Below are 18,967 nucleotides of genomic sequence, written 5' to 3'. Positions count from 1 at the left end.
GACCTCAACCCTGGAAGGTGACCCACTCAAAGCCAAACTGAGAATCAGACTGAACTAGTGAAGCAAGGAAATGTCTTCACATGTCCATAAGAAAAAAAAACAGCTTTTTTAAAAATCTCCTGTCAGCAAAGTCATTGAAAGTTAACAGTATAAGCAACTATAATCAGTATTTTACAATAGCCTATAAAGGAAAATAATCTGAAAAAGAATATATATATATATATATATATATATAACTGAATCACTTTGCTGTACACCTGAAACATTGTAAATCTACTATACTTCAATTTAAAAAGTCCAAACTCAGATAAGTTTCTCTGTTATCTTATACAGATAGAAGAAGAAAAGCATAAATAGTCAATGTGAGATAATTTTTTTAAATGTAGATACTTCTCATTCCCCCAAGACTATGTCTTTGGATTTTCTTGAGTATCCAGATTAGAGAAGGACACTGTGTGAATAAATATTATTAAGTGACCTTAACTGTTTCTGTATGTGTTGGATGACATTCATTCATGAGCTTATTAAGATCAATTTTGGAGCACCTGCAGAACTAGCTTAACAGATTTGTAGAGCACCTAAGGAATCCATTATACATGTTTTCAGTTCAGTTCAGTTCAGTTCAGTCGCTCAGTCGTATCCGACTCTTTGCAACCCCACGAACTGCAGCATGCCAGGCCTCCCTGTCCGTCACCGTCTCCCGGAGTTCACTCAGAGTCATGTCCATCGAGTCTGTGATGCCATCCAGCCATCTCATCCTCTGTCGTCCCCTTCTCCTCCTGCCCCCAATCCCTCCCAGCATCAGTGTCTTTTCCAATGAGTCAACTCTTTGCATGAGGTGGCCAAAGTACTGGAGTTTCAGCTTTAGCATCATTCCTTCATGAGAAATCCTAGGGCTGATCTCCTTCAGAATGGACTGGTTGGATCTCCTTGCAGTCCAAGGGACTCTCTAGAGTCTTCTCCAACACCACAGTTCAAAAGCATCAATTCTTCGGTGCTCAGCTTTCTTCACAGTCCAACTCTCACATCCATATATGACCACTGGAAAAACCATGTTTTAGAGTAGAATAATTATAATTGAATAATTTTCTCCTTATTAAAAACTGGGCCTTTTGGGCTAAAAGCCAGTATTTTCACTTCTACTGACTAATATTGCCTTTATAGAGTCATGTTCCATAAGTATGTTGTGTGTGTGTTTAAATCATACTTCTATTTATATGTGATGACATGAAAAGAATAGCTAAACTGTGTTGAAAGGCAGATGCTGGGTGGTTGGCTGCATGACCCTCCCACTTTCCAGCTGTCAGATTTTCTATCAATTTTACCCTCTTAAGCGGAATGTAAGCTGCTCTTCATATTCTGTAAACCCCATATCAGCCGAGAAAATGGTTTGGGAGGTTGCAAGGCAGGCAGGAGAGTAAGATTACAGTGAATAAAAAGCTGCCCTCTGAGAATCTTCACTCAGATAAATGAGGTTTAAAAGATTTTCCTGGTTTTGTTTGTGTTTTCACCAGTATCCTAAATTAGGGAAAGTTGGAGTAGATTGCATGAAGTATTATAGAAAAGTAGATCTGTTGGGCTCTTACTGTATATTTTTAAAGATGGTATAGGTGTTCTTACAAGGTCTCTTTGACTATGAAACTGTTTAATTATAGACATCCTTTGTTGTTTTTTGCTCATAACAGCTTTCAAAGGCTAACTGTAATAATAGTTACCATAAATAGAAAAGGGAAAAGCAGTTCCTTTTTAGGGAACCCTTTGACATTCATCAGGCCTTTACAAAATTATTTTTTTTTTTTGTGGCTGTGCTGTGCGGCCTGTAGAATCTTGGTTCCCCGACCAGGGATTTAACCCACCCCTGGCAGTGAAATTGAGAGTCCTACACACTGGACTGCCAGGGACTTCCCATATACTTTTTTGTTTTTAAACCAGTGTATTTGTGTACATTTATGTATATAAGATTTTTGTTTAACTTAAAAAAATGCTTTTATTTATCTATTTATTTATGGCTGTGCTGAGTCTTTGTTGCTGCAAGTATTTTTCTCTAGTTGCAGCAAGCAGGAGAAGGGGCTCCTCATTGTGGTTGCTTCTCTTGTTGCGGAACACGGGCTCTAGGCTGGGCGGGCTCAGTAGCTGTAACTCCTGGGCTCTATCAATAGTTGTGGCCCACAGGCCTAGTTGCTTCACAGCCTGTGGGGTCTTCCCAGATCAGGGATTGAACCCATGTCTCCTTCACTGGCAGGCAGATTCTTCACTACTGAGCCACCAGGGAAACCCTCCCATATACTTTTTAGTTTTAGGTTATGTTTAAAAATTGAAAGCTTGGTTGGTGTTCTGTAAAGGTAGTAACGTACATGACCACAGAGACTGCCTTCTCTAGCTAATTCAAGGAACGTGCCTGCATTTTTCATGCCAGCAGGGCTAAGTGTAGCTTGGTTGACCAAGTCCTTTACAAGTGATTCATGAAGCAGTATTTACCCTTACAAGATAAGGCCCAGATTCTAGTCTCTGGTAAGGAAAAGTGATTTCACTTGCCTGATAGTACTTAACCTTTTTTTAAAATAAAATGGGAATGTAACCTAATCTGACCTCATTTTGTATGTATTTTTACCCTGGTGGCTCAGTTGGTAAAGAATTCGCCTACAAAGCAGGAGACCCGGTTTCAATCCCTGGGTTAGGAAGACCCCCTGGAGATGGGAACGGCTACCCCAGTATTCTGGCCTGGAGAATTCCATGGACTGTATATTCCATGGGGTCGCAGAGTCGGACACGACTTGAGCCACTTTCACTTTCATTTTAAGAATTACTCTGCACATGATTTGGAAATTAAGATAAATGGAATAGTTAAAAGGGTTTTGAAGACTTGAAATCAAAAGACCTGATTTGAATTCTTGTGGCTAATAAACCTGGATAAATATAGGGGTCTTCTTTGCCCTTCACTTTCATTATTGTTGAAAAGGACAGAGTGACATGTGCTCTGTTTACCTCCCAGGATGTGAGGAAACGAGTTTACTTTGGGTAAGACAGTCTGTTACTGAGCTTTGGTTTTCCATTCTATAAAATGGGAGAGTCTCTTTTAGCTTGAAAATTTTGCATTTTAATTCCATGTTTTGTTTAAAACAATGACAAGAGTTTCTAGGAATGTTTTTCTCTTTGGCACTGCTCATCACATGAAACCTTTTTTCCCCATTAACCAGGCAGTTGCAGTGGTGCAGAATGGCTGACCTCAGTCTTGCAGATGCATTAACAGAGCCATCTCCAGAAATTGAGGAAGAGATAAAACGGGACTTTATTGCCACGCTGGAGGCAGAGGCCTTTGATGATGTTGTGGGAGAAACTGTTGGAAAAACAGACTATATTCCGCTCCTGGATGTTGATGAAAAAACCGGGAGTTCGGAGTCAAAGAAGAAACCATGCTCAGACACTCGCCAGGTTGAAGGTAAGTAATTAAATTAACCTGGACACAGGTTCAGAAAGTAGGCTAGGGACTACACTTTGGGTCAAATCTCACAGACTTTCGAGGAGACTAAACTTGAGTTTTTAAATATAAGCACTTTCTCTTTATCTACCTTTCTTAGAAACCAAGGAGGTAGGTTCATTACCTTTTAGTTGAATACGTATTCTTCAGGCTGTAGATTACTCTTAACCTCTTAACCCTAAAGTTTCTTCTGTAATGTCTCAACTACTGTATTATCTGCTTATTAATTTCCTAAATTAAACTGCCTGCTATGCCTTTCTTTGAAAGTAGCTTTGTAAAGTTAGATACTTTATACCAAGACTTAATTTGGATTGGAGTCAGATGCCACCTGTCTTTGCGAGTAATCCTAGGTCAGGATTAAAAAATGGATTAAATCCTTTAAAAGAGATTTGGTACCTTTTTATATTGCTGGATCAAATTTGCTAACATTGGATTGAGGAATTTTGTATTTATGTGCATGTGGGATATTGGTCTGTTTTTTTGTGAGGCCTTTGTCTGGTTTTAAAATTGAGGTCATGCTGACATCATAAAATGAGTTGCGAATTGTTCCCTCCTAATTCTGTTTTCTAGAACGGTTTGTGTTGAATTGATTTTTTTCTTTAATGTTTGACAGATTTTTTCAGTGAAGCCATCTGGACCTGGAGTTTTCTTTGTCAACTTTTTGACTAAGAATTCAGTTTCTTTAAGAGATAGAGAACTGTACATGTTTTCCCTTCTCAAGTGAGCTTTGGTGGTTTGTATCTTTCAAGAGATTGGTCTGTTTCCTCTAAGTCATTGAACTAATGGAGATGAAATTATAATATTACATATTCTTCTAATGTCGAGGATCTCTTGTCATGTCCTCTCTTTCATTATGAAAATTTGTTTCCTCTTTTCACTTGAGGAGTCCAGATACTAGTTTATTAGTTTGTTTTGTTTTTTTTTTTAAAGATCTAGCTTTTGGCTTCATAGGTTTGGTTTTTTTATTTTCAGGTATGCAACATAATGTGTCAGTATTTGTATGTATTGTGAAATGATCACCATAAGTCTAGTTAACATCCATTGCCACATATAGTTATATCTTCTCTTCCCCATGTGATGAGAATTGCTAAGGTCTGTTCTCGAAGCAACTTTGAAATATAGCACAGTGTTATTATTAACTATAAAAACTATGCTGTACATTGTCTCCTTGGGATTTATTTATTTTACTAGAAGTTTTACTGTTTGGACTCCTTTCACCCATTTCCCACCCACTCCCCACTTCTTGCAACACCATAAAATAGGCTTTTAATGTTACGTATTTCTCTCTAATCCAGGTTGTAGATGTGTCCCATAGATTTTGATATGTTTTTTTATTTTCATTCAGTTCAAACGTATTCTATTTTGCCTTATGAATTCCTCTTCAATCTGTCAGTTATTTAGAAGTATGTTCATTTCTCAGTATTTAGAGATTTTTTTTTTTTTTAATGTCAGTTAAGTCCAGTTGGTTGATAGTGTTATTCAGGTTTTTCCTGTCCTTGCCTACTTTATGTTTACTTGTTCTCATGACTTGAGAAAGATATTGGAGTTCTGATGAAGTTCTGTGGACCTGCTTCTCCCTTCCGTTCTGCCAGCTTTTGCTGCGTGGAGACCTGTCGTCATGTGCATATACACTCACATTGTTATGTCTCCTTGATGAATTGACCTCTTACCGTCTCTCTCTATTGCTGGTAATCTTCTTCTTTCTGCAGTTTAATTTTCATCTTGCATTAGTGTAACTACTCTAGTTTTCTTAGGCAGTGTTTGCTTGGCATGTTTACCTTCTTCCTTTCACTTCCAGCAGGTTTCTTTTTTACTATTTATTAATAATGGGTTTCTTAGAATGCAGATGGTTCTTGCTCTTTTAATCTAACCTGAAGAACTCTTTATCTTTTAGTTGATGTGTTTAGACTATTTATTGAAATACTTGATGTGATTGTTGATATGGTTGGATTTAATCTGTCAGTTTGTTGTTAGTTTTCTGTTTCTTCCATCTGTTCTTTAGTCTGATTTTCTTTTTCTGTCTGCTTTTGGATTAATTGACTATTTTTATGATACTGTTTTAACTCCAGTATTGTCTGGAGAATGCAGAAACATACAAATCTACCTTACAGTAAATTATCTCACCTTTTTTAATTTGAAAAACAAACCTTAAGTTTTGGAAGGTTGTTTTTTGCTAGGTGTTGTATTCTGTGTTACTCTTGTCTTTCAGTAACTTAAAGGAAAATTAGTCTTCCTACTTGCAGTTTCCGATAAGAAGTCTGTTACAGTTTCGATAGTTATTCCTTTTATTCCTGTCCTCTGGCTGCCTTCAAGGTTTTATCTTGATCTTGGGTTTTTAGCAGCTTGAATATGTTGTGTTTAGATGATAAATACCTTTAATAAATGCTTTTTAAAAAAGGTATTTCTTTGTCTGCACCAGGTCTTAGTTGTGGCATGCAGGATCTTTCAGTTGTGGCATGCAAACTCCTGGTTGTGGCATGTGAGACCAGGGATCAGACCCAAGAGCATTGGAACCTCAAAGTCTTAGCCGCTGGACCACCAGGGAAGCCCTAGCTGATATTTTGCCTTCCTGGCACTCGCTGAGCTTGTTCTCTGCTTTGCTTCTTTATTTTTCTCTTCTCCTTCTTGGATTCCAGTTACTTTTTTGTTAAATTGTTGAATATTGTCCCAGGGATCTTGGATGCTTTGGTTTTTTTCCCCTCCCTCTTTTTTTCCTCTTTATGTTTCATTTTGGGTATTTTCTTTTGACCTGTATTCAAGTTCCCTGATGTTCTTTTGCTGGCTGCATTGAGTCTAATAATAAACCCTCAGTGACATTCTTTATCTTTAATATCTTTACTGTTTTTAACTTACAGCATTTCTATGTGACCTTTAGAGCTTCCATCTCTCTGCTGAAATTACCTGTTAATGCCTATTTCTACCTTTTTCACTATAGACTTTAACACATTAATCATAATTTTTAAACATCTGTCCAGTAATTTAAATATCTGGGTCATTCCTCAGTCTGATTATTTTGTCTCTTCACTGTTTTTTTCCTGGCACTTTTTATGTGTGTGTTCATTTCTGAGTGACTTCTAGACCTCACATGTAAAACAGAGACTGAGATTAAAAAAGGATTTATGCCTGGAAATGAGTGTATGGTTAGGCTACTCAAGATGGCTCTTCTCTTGCTCTCTGTATGTACATCACCTGTCCGACCAGTGCCTGCTTCACCTATGCCCTACTCACATGACTGACCTTCCTACACACTTGTTCTTTACTAGCTGGTGATTGTTTTTTATCAAAGGGGCCATGAGGGCTGTGCCCCTCCACTGGTTTTCCTGGTGCCTAATGAGCTCTCCTGGCATCAAGTCCTGTATAACTGATAATCACCCTTGCTACCTGGAAGCAAAGATTACCCCCGTGTCCTAAGCCTGCCTTCCACTGCACATGGCGAGGTGTCACTCCAGGACCTTGCTTCAGCTGTGTGAGGTCCCCCATCCATTACACCGGTGATGTCTCTGCTGCTGACTGTGGGCTCTTTCTTCAGTCTTGGAACTGGGCAAGACCTTGTAGACCTGTGGGTTACAGCCCAACAATGGCATATCTCTTTACTAGGTAGTCAGTTCAAAGTGTTGAGGCTAGGGCTGAACTAGGGTTGGGCTTTGTTGTTACTGTGATGGTCTTCATTGCACTACTGGTTTTAAATGCTTCTATTCCTGGTTCTTAGAGTAGGGGCTGAAGGGCTGAAAGGCTTGTCAGTCCTTGTTCCACTCGCAGCTTCTGGCCTCTGCTGTGCACCTGTGCCTCCGGAGGCCCTCTCTCCCCTCCCTTGTCAGAAGAGGGCGGGGTAGCCTGGGAGGGGCAGGAGTTTTGTTTATCTTTGTTTTTTGGTTTTGGTTTAGGCTCAGTCCTGTGTGCATGTATCTCATGGTTGAGTGTTTTTCTCAGTAATATTATCCCTCTTACATGGATAGGGTTTTCTAAGTATTGGTATAGGATCCTGGGCTCAGACTTTCTGGCTTCTTCCTAAGGTAGGAGGGAATTTTTCTCATTACTCCTTCCTCAGGCCTTCACCTGGCCCTGGGGTTGACAGCGTTTGATACTTCTCTGCCAGCAGCTGAAAGCTTTTGTTTGCATAGGGGAGAAGGGTCCTAGGGAACAGGGCTTCTTGTCTTTGCTTTAGTGGTAGATTTTTCTAGTCTGCACCACAGAGGGCAGCACCCTGGTGTCCCCCTCCCCGCCGCCAGTCTTTGTAACCTGGGAGTGGATTTGAAGTCCTTTTGTGTCTGTGGATGCCAAGGACCCCTTACTCTCATGCTAGCCTTCACTTAGCCTTTAGCAGAGTTTCCCTGGTGGCTCAGATGATAAAGAATTCCTGCAATGCGGGAGACCTGGGTTTGATCCCTGGGGTGGGAAGATCCCCTGTAAGGGGACATGGGCAACTCACTCTACTATTCTTGTCTGGAGAATCCCATGGACAGAGAAGTCTGGTGGGCTACAGCTCATGGGGTCTCAGAGTCAGACATGACTGAGTGACTAAGTACAGCATAGCCATTAGCGTAATTTTGGTATTCCCCCCCCCCCCCCCATACTACCTTGTTTATAGAAGGCTTAACTTAGGATAAATGGGAGGAAGAGGAGAGGTGGTTATTTGGAGACATCAATAAAGAAAGGAAAAGAGCTTCCTTATTTCAGTTCAGTTGCTCAGTCAGGTCCGACTCTGACCCCATGGACTGCAACACTCCAGGCCTTCCTGTCCATCACCAACTCCTGGAGTTTACTCAAACTCATGTCCTTTGAGTCGATGATGCCATCCAACCATCTCATCCTCTGTTGTCCCCTTCTCCTCCCACCTTCAGTCTTTCCCAGCATCAGGGTCTTTTCAGATGGGTCAGTTCTTCACATTAGGTGGCCAGAGGATTGGAGTTCAGCTTCAGCATCTGTCCTTCCAGTGAATATTCAGGACTGATTTCCTTCAGGATGGACTGGGTGGATCTCCTTGCTGTCCAAGCAACTCTCAAGAGACTTTTCCAACACCACAGTTTAAAAGCATCAATTCTTCGGCACTCAGCTTTCTTTATAGTTTCTTTGTTCAAAATGCATTTCTTAGGCAAACCTTAGATAGGACTCGACAATCTCAACAGCAAGTTTTGCTTGGACTTCCTCTAGCTTTGGCGAGTGGCAGCCACTCTCTAGTTGCGGTGTTTGGGATTCTCATTTCGTTGCCTGCCCTTGTTGCAGAACCTGGGCTCTGGGGTGTGTGGGCTTCATTCGTATTTGTGACCGGTGGGCTCTAGATCTCAGGCTCCGTAGTTGTGGCGCACCAGCTTAGTTGCTCTGAGGCATGTGGGATCTTCCCAGATCAGGAATCGAACCCATGTCTCCTGAGTTGGCAGGCAGATTCTTTACCAGTCAACCATCAGGGAAGCCCAGCAGTCTGTTTTTTAACAGTCTCTTGCAAGTGACTTGGATGCCCGTCCTTGACTGAGAAACACTGGTCTTAGAGAGAAAGGGCCTAAGTAAGTCCTGGGAAGGATGATAGCTAGAGCCTCAGAAATGGTCCTTCTTCCGCTGACTGGGGCTTTCTGTTGAGGAGCTTCGCAACTAATTTCATTGGCCACCAGAGGGCGATGTTGGCACAGGTCTGACTTTTGCACAAGGAGGAGGCCTTGCATTGAGACCGTGCTGAATCCTCGCCATTTTGCCCAATGCGGACTTACTGTGGCTCTCTTCTTCACAGCACACTTGGCTTCTTGCTGTTTCCCTTCTCTGCCAATTGATTTGCCAGCTGTGGGACTCTGAAATCTCTTGCAGGAGAAAAAAAAATGTAGCAGCTATCTCAGAGCATGTGATTAGTTTAAAAAAAAAAAAAAGTGTTGTTTTCAGTGCTATGTGTATTTAGCTGAGAATGTTTTCATTTCCTGAAGCCGGAGTCTTGTCCTCTGGGAAATCAGAAAGAAGACAGTTTAGCTTCTTTTGAATGAAGACTTACCCAGTAATGCACAGCTTTCCCGTAATTAGAACCCATGTCTTATCTGCAGAGAAGTATGCAGACCTTTTTTTTTCCTGCTGTAAAACCTCATTTTCTTTCCTGCAGTAATGTTTTTATTCTTCTCTCTTGAGCTTAGATTTTTGAGATCATTAATTGTTATATGGTTAGAATCTCCATCTCCCTTTTTTTTTCTTCTAAACTCATTGCGTTGCTTTTTTTTTTATTCTGGTAAGTGGCTTATTAGTTTTACAATTATGATCTAGTCTGATAATGTCACTTTAATGAGTTTTTCATAAGGCAAAAGTTAATTTCAGTGTTCTCTCAAGGTTACTTTGTAGTTTAGTGATCAGTCTATGGAAGATCTATAGTTGTATAGGTAGATCAATATGGTTGATCAATCTATAGTTCAACAACAGTGAGAATAATAATAGTTGACGTTTACTTCACAAAATGCATTTGCCACAGTGCTGCCTCCAGTGTTATTGCTTTAGTCCTCTTGGTGACTGTGGGAGGTAGATATTACCCCTCTTTCAGATGAGGCTGTTTTTAAGGCTCAGGAGTTCAGTTCAGCCGCTTAGTTGTGCCTGGCTCTTTGCGACCCCATGGACTGCAGCATGCCAAGCTTCCCTGTCCATCACCAGCTCCTGGAGCTTGCTCAAACTCATGTCCATCAAGTTGGTGATGCTATCCAACCATCTTACCCTCTGTCGGCCCCTTCTCCTCCTGCCCTCAGTCTTTCCCAGCATCAGGGTCTTTTCCAGTGAGTCTATTCTTAGCATCAGGTGGCCAAAGTATTGGAGTTTCAGCTTCAGCATCAGTCCTTCCAGTGAATATACAGGACTGATTTCTTAGTACAAGGGAATAGTATATGATCATTTAGTTTATAGTGATAGAACCACAACCTGAACCCAAATCTTGTGATTTAAAACTGTGTGGTCTTTCTGTGAAACCATACTGTCTTCATGAATGCTTACTTTCTAATTTATTTACTGTCTCATAGACACTGTTTTTCAAAACTAAAGATTCACTTATTTAAGTCAAAAGAATTATCAGACCTGTAAACACTATGTTCAGGGAAATGTAAATCAGAGTCTTATATTATTTGCATAAAGAGCATGTACTTGAGAACTCTACTACCAAGTTATATAAATTTATAAAGTCTTCTACTTTATAAACAACTGTTTTACATCTTCTTGTTCATTTGAGGGCTTTTAGAACAGATATTCAGTAAAGTCAATCAGAAGAGAGTTGATACCCTGCCTGGCCCCTCAGCCAGTCTCCTAGCCTACATTGTCCTGTGTCCTTTGCGCTGCCGTTGCTCTAACGTTCAGGAGTGAACTGCTCCTGCTCTCGCTCAAGGGCACTACTGTAGCCTTCGCCTCTTCTGTCTCTTTTATCACCAGTTTCTCTGGGTCATTCATCAGCATCAAATATACCCTAACTTTTTCCTTCATAAGAAAAAATATTCTGTCTCAATCCATGCCCTTCTCATTTACTTTTCTTTTATTCTGCTCCTTCTTTGAAGCAAATATATCTGCTCTCTAATGTCAGTTGCTTTCCCTCTTAAACCCACTTCCATCCAACTTTCACCCATACCATTTCACTCAGCTGCTCCTTTGAAGGTACAAGCCTTTACATTGGCAAGAATGAATCTAGAGGACTTTGACCTGAGCAACCAAAAGGAGTGATTTATCATTCGTGAGATGGGAAGGCTGTAGAAGGAGTAGCTTTTGAGGGAAAGGTAAGAATTTCAGCTTATCTGATAGTAGAGAAGATATCTAGTCAAGAGCAGTAGCAGCTAGATAAAAGAACCTGAAATTGAGAGCGTAATTCTGGGCTGGGGATACACATCTGGAGGTGATGATAATTAAAGCTTTGGCTGAAGGTGGTGGTCTACAAAAAATCCTTTATGATTGTTGTAATTGTCCAAGAACATTTCCTGACTTGCAATCCTTGCTCACGACTTGCCCCTTACCCGCCTCTGTCTTTTCTTCTCCTTGGTACTTTTCGTACCTGAGCCTGCCCTTTTCAAGGCACTTGTAAAATCATAATTAAGCTATTTGTTGTCTCACACTCAAGCTACTCTAGAATAGGGATAGTATTTTGTGTATTTTTATATTCTGGCAGAATGACACGTTTAGCAAAAGCAAAGAGGCAGAGAATAAGTTCATAGTGTACCAGCAGCTTCAGGTTGCTCAGTGATAAGAAACAAGAGGTCAAATGACAAGTGAGACAAGTGACAGCGGAAGCAGGAGACACACGCCCAGTGACATTACGCAGAGTCTCACAGTGTGTGCAGAGACAGAGGCGAGTGGGAAGCTCGTCGGACGTGTGTTAGCGAGGTCACTGCTCTTGGCACATGTAGAGATACAGTCATTGCTTGTTAAGCTGAGCTGAGACCATTTGGTCTGTTACTGAACTAAAGTCAGCTTATTCAGGTTTGGGTTATGTTAAGGTGCAGACTGACAAGTAACTCTAAGCCTGCAGCCTAAAGTGGTAGGTCTTCATTTACGTGTAAGTGTCTGATCCTGAACCCTCTTTATAATTTTTTGCAAAAATTGTTTTCTGACTTTGATTTGAAAATATACTCTATTTCTTACCTAAATTTCTTTTTGGAATAGAAAAAAAAATAGTACTAACAGTTATAGTTCATAATAATGGTACCCTACCTGGTATGAGAGAAAAGCAGAGACTTCCTAAGAGGTTAATTTGCCATGTTTTATCTGTAGCTGAGAAATTCTCAAGAGTTGCATAGGGCAGAGATACCAAAGAAATAAACTCTCCAAATCCAGCTATCTTTCACGTACTTTTTAAAAAAATGTTCCTCTCCTCAGAGATAAAACGTTTACGTTATTCTTAGGCACAGACTCCAGGTAAGTTGGGAGGAGCATTTGTTTCTTACAGTTAAATTTCTGGATATGATGCAGGCATCTTTATGTTAAGATTGCTCCGTGAAGCCACAGCAATATTCGTCCCTCCCGTGTGTAGGTGGCAGGTCTGGTCCTGAAAACAAGGAAATAGCACATGGCTCATGGGCTCTGGTATTTGCTCTCATTTGAAACCTTCGGTTAATAGCTTTATTCCCTTGATTATAACACTGAAACTTCACTGTAAAGAAAATCAGAAAGTTAAAGTGTTTTAAAGTCTCTAAAGTAAAGTGTTTTACAGTCTGTAAAACTATGTGTTTAGAAATTGAAGGTTTACTTAGGAGTTGCTGCTTTTGCCTTCTCCCTCCTTGTTGTCCCCTGCTGTTGCCCCGTACACACACAGACAGTCACATTTATTCCAGTCATTCATTGATTCTGTATGCAGATGTTTGTTGAGAATGCTGTGTTATTAAGGAGAAAAAAATGAACCTCAAAGCTGTGACCTCAAGGAGTTTACAGTTCATTAGTGAACGTAGTCAAGTGCCAAAAGAAAAGAGCAAATAAAGAGCTGTGTGATTTGAGAGGGGTGTGATAATATCTGATTTCAAGACTAGAAGGAGAAGAAGCTTGTCTTTGGAAGGAAGCACAGGTATGGGCAGAAGCGTTTCATTGCAGATGCTTTAGGTTTGCGTGTGTGGTGGCAGAAGGGGCAGGAAATCTCTTCTGACTCGGCTTCCTATTTTCTTTGAAAGAGGTGAGGTTATAACGCTGAAAAATGGAGGTGGAAAGGGCTACAGTTTTGAAGGGAATAGAAGTGGTTTAGAGAAGACATTTCAGAGTGTGGTGTAGACAGGAATGTTCGGGCAAACATTATATGACTTTATCATCAGATACCAATCTGCCTTTGCTTTGGAAACAACCCAGCTTCTTTTGGCCATCTTTTCTTATAGGGAAAACTGAGTGTAGGTATATGGGAATCTCTGTCCTAGCATCACAATTTTTCTGTAAATTTAAAAAACTAGTCTACAGTAAAAATTTTGTTTAAAAAATTGAAATTCACTTAAGTGAAAATCTCCCCTAACTCTGACTTATCTATTCATTTTTTAAGAAGAAGTAGATCTTTTAGGATTATTTACTATGTAAATTACAAACAGAAATTTGTAAGTTTTAAACAAATGGGTTCAATCTCTGTTTACTTTGCCACTTGGAAATTTTTCTACTAGAATGTATAAACCATTCTTTGTAACTCTGCATTTGTCTAAAGTAGCAATCTTGAAACTTTTTAGTCACATAGCCATGTGGGAATTCTCAAAAATTTTGTACTCTTTGTACATTTTTAAGTTGACATCTAAATTTTTTAAGCAGAAGTTTACATTGTTGGAAAGTATGTAATTTTCAGGATGTTTCACTTTTACCACATAAAATAATAGTTATATCAGTCCTTTAAATGTATCCAAATGCTTCTAAATAATGTAGCATTTTGATTCCTATTATCATTTACTTAAAAAATGCATGAGCAAGCTGTTCTTTATCATTGGAAATGTAAATCTTTCTTTTGATCCCTTGAACCCTCATTTCTATTCCATTTGTCATAGACTTTTATCCTAATGGAATATATTTTTAAACTTGAAAGCTTTTTTCCTTGGGTAAATTATCATATTTCTGTAACAAGTATATAAACTTAAATTTTGATGTAAAAAGTTCCTATAACCAAAGGATCCTACGTATAACTTGGTCCAGAGGAGATGTATCATCACAATTACTAGTAGTACCCAGTTGTGACCTTTGTCACAATTTTTGACAAATTATTACCAACCATAATAGTTGAATCTGATTGGATTTTTTTTTTTTTTTTTTTTTTTTTTGGGCTCCTCAGCTTGTGGGATCTTAGTTCTCTAACCGGGGATTGACCCTGAGTCCTCTGCTGTGGAAGCACAGAGTCTTATTTACTGGACTGCCAGGGTATTCCCTGGAAGTGTTTTTCTAGTGAGATTATTTGCTCTATTATTTTCCTTGATTAGGTTCTAAATCTGTGAGTAACCATTTTTTTGCTACTATGGAAAGGACTTAACAATATTTATTCCTGTTGTTTTCATAGATAATAACAGCCAAAAAGCTCTATTCACACAGCTTCCTATGTGAGAATGGAAGCTTTATTATAGCAATATATTCAGTTCTTTGAGTTCTATGCTAAGAATTCCATAACTCAGTATTATTAAAATTTATTTTTAATGTCCTATCAGACGACAACCTCATTATGACCTCTTTCAATTTTGGAAAATCAAATAATTGGAAACTCCCTAACCTGGAAAGGATTTGTTAATCATTAGCTAATCACTTTGTTTAGGGGCTTGCTTTAGTTTCATGGATGTGTGGTATTTTCTTTCATCCTTAAGAGGAAAATAACATACTCCTTTTTAAGAGTCTAGTTGTATCCGCCTTGTTTCCCTGGGTGACAGTTTGCTCTCTTTGGCTGTGATGTCTTTTTTTGGTAGTGGCTTTCCTGAGTTGCTCGGCCATGCTGTTGTCTCTTGAGGTTCCCTGTGATACTCGACTGTCTGCTGCCACCTGCCTCTGGCGGGTGTGGTGGTGCTGCCGGTGCAGCGTGGGGCTCCCCCACAGCGCCCCCGGGTCTCACCATCCACCCAGTGAGGGTGAGCAGGCTTCCTCCTGTGCCAAAGCATTCAGTGTCTTCCCGCTGGGGTTTGGCATAAAGCTGACTGTTGTGGGTGAGGGAGGGAGAGCATGGGGGAAGTCGGGACTGGCGTGGCAGCTTTTCCTGAAGTCCCACCGTTGCGGCTGTCTCCAAGGCTAGGGTTACCTCCAAGGAGTGCTGTTTTCCTTCCTGTGCCTTCTTTGGGCTGGGGTTTCTTCTTAGGGTGGTCTGTTTGCTTCATTTACTTGGATATTTCTTGTAATTTCTGGTCTGCTAGGGGGTACCCTTCTTGATTTCTAGATCTTTTATTGCCTTTTAAAAGAATCAGTCTTTCCTGCTACTTCTGACTGCTTGTGATAGCATGTTGAAGCTGGCCTGTGTGCTTCAGTCTGGTATCTGTCCACTCTTTAAGGTGCTCAGTTAAAACAGTAGTTTACATCTGTGAAGGTCTTCCTTTTAATCCCCCGTCTCTGTTTTCCTGCACTTCATTCCTTAGCAATTAGCAGTGATGTTTGGTATATGTTTTTCCATATTTTTCCTGATTATTTATGTGTGTTTTTCATAGTGCTATTATGCCTTTCTTTTTTAAAAAGTAACATGATTTTATATATATATATTCATTCATTTGGCTGCATTGGGTCTCAGTTGCAGCGCATGAGATCTTGGTTACATCACATGGGATCTTTCATTGCAGCACGCAGGCGTGTGGGATCCAGTTCCCCAACCAGGGATTGAACCTCTGTCACCTGCGTTACAAGGCAGATTCTTAACCACTGAACCACCAAGGAAGTCCCTGATTATATTTTAATATATGTGCTTTTTTCTTTAATAGCATTTGGCATCCTGAAATTTTCCCATATTAGCTATCTCATTTCTTTTAATAGCTGCATCTTATTTCACAGCTTAGTGAATCTCCTGGTAGGCATTTGTTACTTTTAAAACAATGCTGCAATAAAAGTTACTTTCAATTTTGTGTACTTTTATATCTTTTTCATGAACTACCTACCTAAAATGAATTGTTACACTGGTATTTCAAAATTTGGTAAACTGTCGAAAGTTTGTTTCAATTTATATTTCTCCAGCGGTGTATGAGCTTACCCTTTTTCTTACGCCTTTGCCATCATGGGCTATTATCAAATTTAAAAAAGATTTCCTCATGCTTACAGCCAAAGATGATATCATTTTGTAATATGCATTTTCCTATAGTCTACATTTTATTTTCTTTTTGCAATTTGTGTTTTAAACTGAGATGGATTTTGGAAAATAGGCATTCTTTCTTGAGCTAGGAAGAATACATTTTATAAGCTTACTGTATGAGTGTGAATTTATTTATGTGAAATATGTTCTAGCTCATGTTCTCTCTCTTGATAAGTAAAACACAATATGTGAAACCCTAGCATGGTGCATGATGCATGCTGGGTATTTAAGAAAAGTCTGTTATCTTTTGTTCCTTTTATTTTCCTCCTCTTGTTCCAGTTAATTGATATTTTCTTTTCAGTCTGCCTTATTCTTTTAGGTTTTTCTCTAGTTGTTCCTCTGTTACCTGAGATAACAGTTCAGTTCAGTTCAGTTCAGTCGCTCAGTCGTGTCCGACTCTTTGCGACCCCATGAATCACAGCATGCCAGGCCTCCCTGTTCATCACCATCTCCTGGAGTTCACTCAGACTCACGTCCATCGAGTCCATGATGCCATCCAGCCATCTCATCCTCTGTCGTCCCCTTCTCCTCCTGCCCCCAATCCCTCCCAGCATCAGTGTCTTTTCCAATGAGTCAGCTCTTCGCATGAGGTGGCCAAAGTACTGGAGTTTCAGCTTTAGCATCATTCCTTCCAAAGAAATCCCAGGGTTGATCTCCTTCAGAATGGACTGGTTGGATCTCCTTGCAGTCCAAGGGACTCTCCAGAGTCTTCTCCAACACCACAGTTCAAAAGCATCAATTCTTCGGCGCTCAGCTTTCTTCACAGTCCAACTCTCACATCCATACACGACCACAGGAAAAACCATAGCCTTGACTAGACAGACCTTAGTCGGCAAAGTAATGTCTCTGCTTTTGAATATACTGTCTAGGTTGGTCATAACTTTTCTTCCAAGGAGTAAGCGTCTTTTAATTTCATGACTGCAATCACCATCTGCAGTGATTTTGGAGCCCCCAAAAATAAAGTCTGACACTGTTTCCACTGTTTCTCCATCTATTTCCCATGAAGTGATGGGACTGGATGCCATGATCTTCGTTTTCTGATGTTGAGCATTAAGCCAACTTTTTCACTCTCCTCTTTGACTTTCATCAAGAGGCTTTTTAGCTCCTCTTCGCTTTCTGCCATAAGGGTGGTGTCATTTGCATATCTGAGGTTATTGATATTTCTCCCGGCAATCTTGATTCCAGCTTGTGTTTCTTCCAGCCCAGCGTTTCTCATGATGTACTCTGCAGAGAAGTTAAATAAGCAGGGTGACAGTATACAGCCTTGACATACTCCTTTTCCTATTTGGAACCAGTCTGTTGTTCCATGTCCAGTTCTAACTGTTGCTTCCTGACCTGCATATAGGTTTCTCAAGAGGCAGGTCAGGTGGTCTGGTATTCCCATCTCTTTCAGAATTTTCCACAGTGTATTGTGATCCACACGGTCAAAGGCTTTGGCATAGTCAATAAAGCAGAAATCGATGTTTTTCTGGAACTCTCTTGCTTTTTCCATGATCTTTTCAGTGAGTTTATATGAAAGATTTTTTTTCTGCATTGGGTTTGTGAAACCCAGAAACTTGGACATTGTAGTTTGTTGTCTTCCACAGTAAACTCTTGCATTTCATATTTTAGTAGCATATGTTCTAGACTTCTACTTGTCTTATGAAAAATCTGTGAGGTTAAGAGAATTTGCAGGAACTTCTTGGGTTGGCAGGCTAACTGCAGAGCTAGGCAGGTTGCTGAATGTTAGATACAGTCAGAGCCTTTCAGAAAGGGTATATGTCCTCAAATTGATCTATATAGTAAGAGCAGTCAGTATCCCATCAGAATTTTTTTTTTTTATAAATCAACAACTGTCTCTCAAATTTATATGGAAAAGCAAAAACATTAAAATATAACAACACAATTTTGGAAAAGACCTAATTTGAAGGACGCACATGATGTCATTTTAAGATTTTATAAAATAAAATTATCAATTGTATTTTAATTGTATTGTGGTACTGGCAGATGGATAAGTTTATAGATTAGTGGCACAGGAGAGTCCAGAAACAGACCTACATGTAATATGGTCAGTTGCACCTTTTCAACAAAGGTGCAAAGGAATCAGTGAAATAAAGGAACAATTAGATATCAATGTACAAAAATATGAACCTAGACCCATATTGTAACAACACATAAAAAAGGGCTCAGTGTGAAACCTAAATGAAAACCATAAAACTTCTAGAGGAAAACATTGGAGAAAATCCTGTGACCTTGAGCTAGGGAGAAATATTTTAGATACCCCACCAAAAGCATGGAAACATGAAGGAAAAATGGTAAATTAGACTTTATCAAAATGGAAAGCTTTTGCTGTTCAACAGACACAGTTAAGAAAATGAAGACATATTTTTTGGGTATATGTTTTTGGAAAATACTTTAATTGAAGAAAATATTTGCAAAACTCTCCTGATCAGGGTTTGTATTCAGAAAAATAAAGAATCTTCAAAATTCAATAATAAGAAAATACACAGCCCAATTAAAAAAATAGTCCGGAAAATCTGAAGATCAAAGAAAAAAATCAGTTCATCAAAGAAAATGAAAGACTGGCAAACATGAAAGGATGCTCAGTATCCTAAGTTATTAGGAAATGAGACACAAGTATATTGTTGTTTTTGTTTAGTCACTAAGTCGTGTCTGACTCTTTGTTACCCTATGTACGGTAGCTCGCCAGGCTTCTCTGTCCATGTAATTTCCCAGGCAAGTATACTGGAGGGGGATGCCATTTCCTTCTCCAGGGGATCTTCCTGACCCAGGGATTGAACCTGCATCTTTGGTTT

At 39.6% G+C, this 18,967-nt stretch overlaps 1 protein-coding gene across 1 annotated transcript in view; it reads left to right on the top strand.

The window, feature by feature from the left end:
- Positions 1-18,967, top strand: part of MAP4 (microtubule associated protein 4) — a 153,486-nt gene that overhangs the window by 57,710 nt on the left and 76,809 nt on the right. The window contains exon 2 of the mRNA XM_052647596.1: positions 3,198-3,439. Coding sequence (XP_052503556.1) covers positions 3,217-3,439 — 223 coding nt within the window. The 5' untranslated portion in view covers positions 3,198-3,216. The remainder of the gene's footprint in view (positions 1-3,197; positions 3,440-18,967) is intronic.

The sequence above is a fragment of the Budorcas taxicolor genome, chromosome 1 (genome assembly GCF_023091745.1).
Source record: "Budorcas taxicolor isolate Tak-1 chromosome 1, Takin1.1, whole genome shotgun sequence".
In the NCBI taxonomy this organism is placed as follows: domain Eukaryota; kingdom Metazoa; phylum Chordata; class Mammalia; order Artiodactyla; family Bovidae; genus Budorcas; species Budorcas taxicolor.
The sequence above is the reverse complement of the archived record's forward strand: the minus strand, read 5'-3'. Positions and strand labels throughout refer to the sequence as shown.